General features: G+C 46.4%; 1 protein-coding gene across 1 annotated transcript in view; it reads left to right on the top strand.

Annotated features, from left to right (window-relative positions):
- The first annotated feature begins 5,151 nt into the window (after nucleotides 1-5,151).
- The window catches only part of LOC119396845 (uncharacterized), a 161,320-nt gene continuing 156,601 nt past the window's right edge, over nucleotides 5,152-9,870 (top strand). Inside the window, exons 1-3 of the mRNA XM_037664187.2 lie at nucleotides 5,152-5,397; nucleotides 5,714-5,899; nucleotides 6,285-6,809. Coding sequence (XP_037520115.2) covers nucleotides 5,237-5,397; nucleotides 5,714-5,899; nucleotides 6,285-6,809 — 872 coding nt within the window. The 5' untranslated portion in view covers nucleotides 5,152-5,236. The remainder of the gene's footprint in view (nucleotides 5,398-5,713; nucleotides 5,900-6,284; nucleotides 6,810-9,870) is intronic.

Raw genomic sequence — 9,870 nt, 5'->3', positions numbered from 1 at the left:
TCGTATCTCGTATCCCGAAACTATCACTAGGGAACGGAAAAGGCAACGGCGGCTTCGAGAAGACCCCGAAGCGATGGAAAGCCTACGCCAACGACGACCTGCCCGCAGATCTATGAGAGGTGCGAACGCTTAGTTTCAGCTCAACTTTCTGTCTCTGGAGTTTGGACATCCGTGTCTTGTCTGTGACTGTCCGTGATTTAACTCAAACCTCTCTGCGCTTAGACTCAACGTAGAAACAACCTGGCACCACCTAGCTAAAGCCTAGCAACGACCTAGAAGCAACCTAGAAACAACCTGCATCACCTAGCTAAGGCCTAGAAACAACCTAGAAGCAACCGGATTAGTCTTCAGAATCATCCAGTTTCACCGTGTCAAGCCTTGAGCGGCTTAGTGCAAGCTTCGGCACTTTCCTTTTTTTAACTGTGGTGTTCCTTCATGGTTAAGTGTTTTTTTAGGCATACCCGGATTTATACAACCGTCGACCATCACAATTTTTGAGACCTTCGTGTCAAATTAATTGATTTGTTTCAGCGATGCCGCTTTCTGCATTTACACGTGCACTTGTCTAGATCCTTGTGATCGAGAGATTTCTAAGGGGCTGGTTCCTGCGTCTAGGGCCACATTTATCGCCTTTTGTGACAGTACCGGCGTGCTTGGGAGAATAGGATTCAGTATATCCTCAGACGCCAGACTAAATCAAACTTCACTTTTTTTATATAAAAGACAACCTCACCAACTCACCGCTGCAGAGAACTGTATGCACTTAATTTATTCATCATTGTTAATTTTCTCCTACGCATAACTAATGGTCATTCACTTTTAGAAAGAACGAAAAACTTTCCCGTGAGAACGGATACTTCAGTTTCCTTTTTTTTTTTCGTTTTGCACCGGGTACTCTAAACCTTCAATTTTACAGCCTTGTTCACAGAGCGAGCGCTTGACTATCGATAGCATGACGTGACATACTAGGCGCTCGTTAAGGCACATGAATACGTCTTCGTAACTAGTTAAACAAGATTCCTTTAAAGCAGGCTTCACCGTTATAAGAATAATTGTGCGGCGAAGCCCGAGTTTCTAACTGCCCCTATCTTCCAGGCGCTATTATTAGTAGCTTTAATTGCAGCGCGTGTTTCTCGATAATGTTAACCTATTACCATGTTAATACCATAACCACGGTAATTTCACTCATAAAAGGAGCGCAACAGTTGGAGGCGCGCCTTGTTTCTCCAAATTCTGAGGATACCTCTGGGCCTTTAGCTCCATCCCGAAACGAATCAACAACATACTAAAACACAATCGATAAGAAAGGCGCAGCATTGAAAAATCATCATCATCATCATCATCATCATCATCATCATCATCATCAGCCTGTCTACGCCCACTGCAGGGCAAAGGCCTCTCCCATGTTACGCCAATCAACCCGGTCCTGCGCTTTCTGCTGCCACGTTATACCTACGAACTTCTTAATCTCGTCTACCCACCTAATTTTCTGTCTCCCCCTCACGCGTTTGCCATCTCTTGGAATCCAGTCAGTTACCCTTAATGACCACCGGTTATCCTGCCGACGTGCTACGTGCCCGGCCCATATCCATTTCTTCTTCTTGATTTCAACTATGATGTCCTTAACCCTCGTTTGTTCCCTGACCCACTCTGCTCTCTTCCTGTCTCTTAAGGTTACACCTATACTTTTCCTTTCCATCGCTCGCTGCGTCGTCCTCAATTTAAGTTGAACCCTCTTTGTAAGTCTCCAGGTTTCTGCTCCGTAGGTAAGTACCGGTAAGATGCAGCTGTTATATACCTTCCTCTTGAGGGATAGTGGTAGATTACCATTCATGATTTGATAATGCTTGCCGAATGAACCCCATCCCATCCTTATTCTTCTAGTTATTTCACTCTCATGGTTCGGCTCCGCGGTTACTACCTGTCCTAAGTAGACGTACTCCTTTACAACTTCCAGTGTCTCGCCACCTATCGCAAAGCGCTGTTCTCTGTCAAGATTGTTCCACATTGGGAAATTAGTGGTTAATTAAATAAAGGAACTGAAATGCACATAGTGTAAGAGTGTTTTTGCAGTACCTCAACAGCCTCTGTTCAACAAAAATGCTGCGCATTAGTTTTGAGTTGAGAGAATACGTCAACATATCTGTCGACGTGGGCACCAATGTCTATGCTAGTACAGCTGTGTTTGCTTGGAAACCCTACTGCCTTCAGAGGCAGCGGCTGAGTACATTGATGTCATTCATGAACATATCACGTCAGCATGACACAATAATGATTTAGGTCTTAGGTACGTATCTGAAAATATTTTACAGTTCGATTACCAACCTCTGAAAAAAATTAATTCAGCGAAAAATTTCCATTAGGCCATAGCAAGTTTTAGTCTGGCCTACGAAACCACTAAGTAACTTAAGACGCAATACTTTCCGTCATCGTGTTTCTAAGTTTAGCAAGGGAAGAGGATTACTGTGTCAATATGGGTCATATCTTCTTCACCGATCACATCTGGAACTCGGCATCATTCATTATCATAAATAAAACGAACGATAAAATAAGAATACGCGCGCCAAGCTGTACTGGTGTGTATTATATTTTTCTTTATTTCTTTCCTTCGCGCTTTGTCTTTGTTAGTTGTTATAGGTGCTTTGAAAGCACGAAGCAATAAAAAAAATTGGCGAAGCTTGCATTAATTCGCGCAAGGCTTGAAACAGCGAAACTGGACGGAGTGCTTTGGTCTGGGCAAGTTGGTGTGACATTTGCGAAGTTAACCAACACGAAAGACGAGACGAAAGACACATGTACAATACGACCAGTGCTGTTCTGTCGTGCTGGTTAACTTCGAAACTGGGCGATTCTGAAGTATAATCTGGTTGCTTCTAGGTTGTTGCTATGCTTTAGCTAGGTTATTCACGACACGGATGTCCAAACTCCAGAGCCGAGCGTTTGCACCAATCAAAGAACGACCCTTTTTTTTATCTCTGATTTGTTCTCAGTCTTTCATTCTCTTTATTTCTCCCTTTGATCTTTTTATTTTCATCTCGTTCTCTCTCTACTTCTTTCTCTCTCTTTTTGTGTTTCTCTTTCTTTCTCTTTCTATCTTTATCTTCTCTCTTTCTATCTTTTTATGCCTTTATCCCATGATTTCTCTCGATTTCTCTCTCTCTCTCTCTCTCTCTCTCTCTCTCTCTGTGAACCAGCGGTGAATAGTGGGATTTGCCCAAATTTTGTGGCACATACCCGATGATGGTAGTTTTCTATCATCACCGATGATGATAGCGCACAAATTACGGCTGTTGAAAGTTGAGCCGTGTTTACTACGGTGGTACAGGAGCGTTCGTTCGAGCGCCTCAGACTTATTCGCAAGCATTGAATGTCTGGCGCTCCAACGCGGTGCAATGCTAGACGCGCAGGAACGCGGCGCCGCCTCGCGAGGCTTTTGGAAAAATAAAAGCGGCTACTGCGCTTGTCGTCGTGGGCTCCAGGTGGTGCCACCGTTCCCAACGAGGCGCAATTGGGGAGCGTGGAAGATCGCGCACAAAGCACCGCTGCTACCAATCATTAGAAAACTGGCCTAGAACTTGATATTTTGAAAATATTCATGGGGAGAATATTGATCTATATGTGTAGTAATATCTTTAAAACTTTATGCCACTTTTTTTTTCATTTTTATTTGTTCTTATTGTTGTTGTTGATACAGCAGCGAAATTGGCAGTGTTGCTGGAAATTGTCGGTCGATATTGTGGAAACACGCCAGTACTTAGAAGTAAAAATACGCATCCTTTATTCGAAACGCAGGATACACACACGTATATATTATATTTTGTTTCATTAACTTGCACTGACCAAGATTCCTTCTAATGTTCTAGCTTAAATGTATTACGAGGCACATCCAATAAACTGACATAATAATCTTGCTTCCGGTCACCAGTAGTAACATTTTTTCCGATAAAATGCATCGCTGATGTAATGATAATTCGCTTCGAAAGTTGCCTTTATGGTGAATAATATTTGCTCTAAAATCTTGCCGCGTGATTTCAAAATTACCTTCAACTTCAATGTAATCGTTTATTTACTTCCTCCAGCTTGTGTCTCATATTAAAGGAAGTGCCGACAGCAAATCAACAAATGCAGCCAATGGAAAGGAAGGAAGCAGAAAGCAGGGAGGTTATACGGAAAGGTGTCTGGTTTACTACCCTACGCTAGGGGAACGGGAAAGGGGAGTGGAAAGTTGAGAAAAAGAGGAGGGAAGAAAATGAAATACGCGTGTGGGACTGCACCAGTAGTCAAGAAACACAATGTGTCGACTGAAAAGCTACTTGCCTGCACTGCAGCACTGCAAGAGGAGATGCATCCTTTACAGGTAGAGCGGGTCATTAGAACAGATGGCGGAAAACTGTAACGTGTAAAGACACGTAGGCATCGTGCTCGTTGAAAGCCAATGCTTTGGCTGTTCGCTGTTGTGTTTTATCATACTTTCGTCCCTTACTAACCAGCAGTGTCACACCGATGGCTCCACAGTGCACGCATAGCTGTGAGCAATGTGCAAGAAAAAGCCGAATTCACTTTTTAAGCAATGGGACCCATGTTGTGCGCATTGAAATCTGACAACTGAATACGTAAGGAGCAATGTTTTCCTTTACTTTTAAGTCCTGTTGAATGGTTTCATTCGCGACATCTACGTTTCACCAATAGGCACTGTGAAAGCAATTCGTGTGTTTTGTTCTCATTGTCGTTATTGTACGTGCGCCTTTGTTAATTTATTTGTGTCTCGTTGATTGATTGATTGATTGATTCATTGATTGATTGATTGATTGATTGATTGATTGATTGATTGATTGATTGATTGATTGATTGATTGATTGATTGATTGATTGATTGATTGATTGATTGATTGATTGATTGATTGATTGATTGATTGATTGATTGATTGATTGATTGATTGATTGGAAACGTCACTGTTGTGTTTCTAAAAAGTACTTCCACCGGAATGGGAAGGAGAGCGGTATTGAGCTAGCTGTGTCACGTGCTGTGACTGACCGGGCTTGTAACACATGCGTGTTTCCCCCTGCCAGGCACGGCCTGACCGCCATCCCTCAGTGAAAATGTTTTCACTTCAATAAAGTATTTTCTCTCTCTCTCTCTCGGTGCAGGGGGCCCCTGAAAGGGACGGACAAGGAGCGGACGCCGCAGCAGTGAAGCGTCGCCGTGGCGCGTGCTCGGCGACACCAGCGTCGGCGCCATGAGCAGCCTCTGCCGCTCTTCGCCGTTCTCGTCGCGCACCAAGAGCCTGCGCGAGAAGTTCGCCTCCAAGCGCAGTTATTCCGAGTCTTTCAAGGACCCCCCGCCGGCTGCGGTCGCATCCGCTGCCGGCTCGGCGCCACAGGATGCCTCCTCCACCAGGTGGGTGCAATCATTCGACCATGAACCCATCCATCCGTCTGTCTGTTGCCGCGATTGCCCAAATCATGAAACAAAATCTAGAACACGATAAATACCGTTAGCTTCCATTTGCGAAGCGATAAAGAAGCTGCATGACAGAAATTACGAGAAATTATGAAATATGACTCTTAAACTTGTATGCTTCTTTAAAGCGTGCCCCTTGGATTATTAGAGGGCCACTCTGCTCCCCAACACCCCCTCCCCCTCCGCCTGTGCGCACGTGTATGAATATGTCACGCTAGCACCGACGGTTCTACACTGTTCCTTCACCACACAGTGCCCGGTCCCCGCCTCGACCAGAGTCCGGGCCGGGCTTCCTGAGTCACTCGAGCGGTAGCGCGGACGCGGCCAGCGGCCTCGTGATGCCGCCCTCGCTGCCCGGGTTCATGCCTTCCTACACAGTCATGCCCGAAGACGCCTACTGCAGCGCACTCGACATCAACTGCCAACAGGGAGACCCAAGGTATGCATCCCGATCATGACAACACTCTCAGTGCGTGACGTTAACGAAGGGAGTCAGCGGTGATGTTAGGACCAATGTTTGTTGAGCGTAACGTCATCGTCCATAATAAAAAGTTGGCTGAGTTGGTTTTGATTCATGATGTGAAAAGGCGCGACCAAAACGACACGCAGAACACTAGGACTGCGCGTCTTTCTGTTCTTAGCGTGGTCGTCTTGTGTCCTCTGTGTGTCGTTTTAGTCGGCGCCTTTTCACATCAAGGTCCCTATGGCCCGTCGTGTAGGCACATTGCTGCCTAACGATTTTCTGCAAAGAGTGCCCCATGTGCAGCATACAACGCAGCAAAGGCTGCAACTTGCTGCACCGCATGTCGCTTGTCGCTTCGCAGGTTTCCGTGGCAGCGTGACGCGGCAGTGCAGTGCGATCTCCGGGGCACATCGTTGGTCAACTCTCGCTCCTCGACGCACATCGACGGTGGCCGATGCTCCCCGGGTTTGTCCTCGCTCCTGAGGCCGTCGTCGCCAGCCGCAGCGACCAGGGCCATCTCCGGCAGCAGCGTCGGCGACATCTTCAGCACAAGCGCGGCCGGCTCGCCTCCCACACCGCCGCCACGACGTTCGACGCCGGCGCTGCAGCGCGCCCTGTCGCTGGAGCGGAGCGCGGCGCGCAAGAAGGGCGCCTCGTCCCTGCTGGCGGGACACGCCAGCGCATCGGCCTCGCCCGGCTCCCAGCTGCCACCGGCGCTCGAGGAAGGCGGCACCGCCAACGGCAGCGCTTCCGCTGTCGCCGGCAATGCTGCCTCCGCGGCCCGCGCGGCTTCTTGCAGTCCGCAGCGGGCGCAGCAGCCGGTCAGCCCGGAACCAAACTCACTGGCGTCTCCCAAGTCGGGTCAGGCGTCACCCGCTTTCACGAGGTGCGTATCTACCGAGTTTATTTTGAAGTGTAAGGCGCGGCGATGACGACGAACAGAGAGAGATACATACACACATAGACGTGCGCAGGGTTCCCCATTAGGAGGGGAAGGGGGGTGGCAAAGCTTTATTTCACCCCCCCCCCCTTCCTGGTCGAGTAAAAACACAATAGACGTTTCACAATGGATGAAAAAATTAAAATGAAGAGATGACGTGCTTCTCACAATGGCTTTGGGGAGTAAAGATGGCAAGTAAAAAGTTCTTGGAATGCAACATGAGGGGTCTTTCACCGACAATATTGTCAAAAAATTACGCGAACATACCCATGCCCTTCAAACAGTGATGCGACAGGTCCGACTGGGTAACGGTATCGCGCAAACTGTCACCCCCCCCCCCTTCTCCCAAACCACCCTGCGCACGCCTACGCATACACACACACGGAGGCACTCCGTGTGGGTGCATGTAGCTCCCAGTGTCCGTTGTCGTCTTCGCGCCTTACACTTCAAAATATGTTGAACCAACATACCAAGTCAGTCATTCTTCTCATATCTACCAAAGTTTTGTCAGGCGCGAAAGCAAAAAAAAAAGGTGGTAGGCAACTTAACCGCTGAATGGACAGACTGAATGAATACAAGGTTGATGTTACGACAGCTGATAGTCAACGCTACCCGCAATAGCCAATACCAGACAACATTAGCCATCATGCAGTCAACATGCTGTAGCGCTAGTAGTACGCGAATAAATACGATTGCGCGATTCGGTTAGAAGCCATTAGACATTATCACCACACCCCGTTAGATAAAGCAGGTAGGAAGGCCCAAGAGGAGATTGTTGCCAAAATGTTACGCTGCATAATCATCTCATACATTCAACTCGGACTAGGGTGAGGGAAAATAACGGAAGAGGTGATTTATCAATGAATTCAGGACATGTTTGTATCTTTATACTCTTAGCATGCTATTACGGATTCGGATAACAAAAAAAGGAAGCCACAGGCACACGACGTACTCTAAACGCACCAAAACATTCAATACACCAATGTACCCATTGAGGTCATAGCGTATCTAAGTCAGGTCAGACGTGTCGCAGTTGGGCGAAGTGCACAGACAGCGTTAGTGCTGGCGGTTGTACCATGTGGGTATATGATCAGTGCGTACGCTAAAGCACTTCTTTCTATGTGAATCGCCTACAAGGTAGAAAATGTGAACCTATGTAAGCATGTTATCGCACGCCATGTCAGCCAAGTAAAATACAGGACAACGACTTCGCCAGACAAATGCGGAGGTATTGCATATTAACTTTCCCTGCGGCGGAAACAAATGTACGCAGAATAACTTATGTTGTGCTAATTGTACAAAGCATGGGCTTTACTTACGCAGTCTTCAACATCCCTGCAATAACACAGCCGCTTGTCTACTATCTGGTAGGAATGGAAAAAGAAAGCACGAAGATATCGTTTTTAATAGTATTCCACGATTACTTCGAATATCGTCTAGTTCTGCTCTTCAGTTCTAACAATTGTTCTGCGCTTCAGAGAGAGAGGAGGAATATATGAAAGGCAGGGAGGTTAACTAGACTACGTCCAGTCTGCCACCCTACACATGGGGAGGGAGATAAGGGAGCGAAAGAGAGAGAGAGAGAAAGAGAAAACCATCAGTGCACACAACATTTCACAATGCAGTTCTGCGCTTCAGAAATCTTGCAAGTAAGATAGGTCTTACTGCTTCAGCTCATCGAGTGCCAAAGTTTTCGTATGGCAAATGCAAAGCTTGTTATAATTCGATGATTCGTAAATAAGCAGTACGGTTGGAATGTACGTAAACTCAACTCGAAGACTCGGCATCGCGTGTAAAAAAACATTAAATAAATAACATCCATACTTTAGCACATGAAGAGAAGCGAGAAATTATGCCTTCACCGTGCACGAAATTAATATCTCGCCACCCTCTCTATCTAGTGCGGAACTACTTGAGAAAACGACGAAAGGTTGTGACGTCACACAACCTACTAATATGTAGAGTATAACAGTGTTCGCAGCTACACTTCTTAAAATGTACTGTTCTGTTGCGCCACGTACGTGTTACGCAACGTCCGTCCACTTTTTGTTATTTTATGTTCCTTCTGTAATTCTTCCATCAGTGTAATACTGTGCGCAACGCATTCACGAACGCCCATCAACTAGCCCTGGCGATTGCTTTAACAAATGCTGTATTACGCCTGTAGAGTATGGCTGTGGTTCTTCCACAAGTCATTAAAAATAAATGATTAGACGTAGAGATATACAAAAGGCTAGGCGCAAGCAGATTCGCATTTAATATGCTATCGCGTACAGTCTTATGAATACGACAAGAACGCGAAAAGCGCCTAGAAAGTGGCCAATATAGCGAGTCCTTTACGCAAGCAAGTCTCGAAGTCTAGCTTCGGCATTCGGACACGACTACGACAACACATTACGATGGAATAAGGGAAGTAGCCTCGCAGACATGAACGCAACCAACGAGCAAACCATGGGCGCCCGGCTCTCGGCACTCGTTATCCATGCATGGTCGTATGCGCAAACCTCTGCCAGAGTGGTGGAGCTACGGCTCGGTCTCTCCTTCAAAAATGGGGAGCTCCTGGGAATGACCGATGCTTCTCTTGCTGCCGTGGAATACTTTAGTCGCGGGGATCACAATAAGTCGCGCGGTATTTTATCTCTCCAGCATCTACGCAGCATTGTAAACGCTGGAACTGATACTTTTTCGCCTCCACAACTATCGTTTCTTTTCAATACGAGGCCCATACAACCTTACAAAGAGGCTTTACTTAAGGCTACAAAGCTAACTCTGCCCGAACCCATGACGTGCGGCTCCGCTTATCCTGAGTTAAAGATAAAAGAAGTTAAAACAGCAATAAAAACAGTGGCCCATATTCACAAAAGCTTCTTACCCTAAAACTTTCCGTAAGAAAATTTTTCAGCCAATCACGATGCGGGACATATCATTAACGAAGCCAGCTGAACAATGGGAAAACGTACTTTTGTGAATTGGGCCCAAGGATAATAAAGAGAAATAAAAAGTAATA

Source organism: Rhipicephalus sanguineus, chromosome 6 (genome assembly GCF_013339695.2).
Source record: "Rhipicephalus sanguineus isolate Rsan-2018 chromosome 6, BIME_Rsan_1.4, whole genome shotgun sequence".
Classification (NCBI taxonomy): Eukaryota; Metazoa; Arthropoda; class Arachnida; order Ixodida; family Ixodidae; genus Rhipicephalus; species Rhipicephalus sanguineus.
The sequence above is the reverse complement of the archived record's forward strand: the minus strand, read 5'-3'. Positions and strand labels throughout refer to the sequence as shown.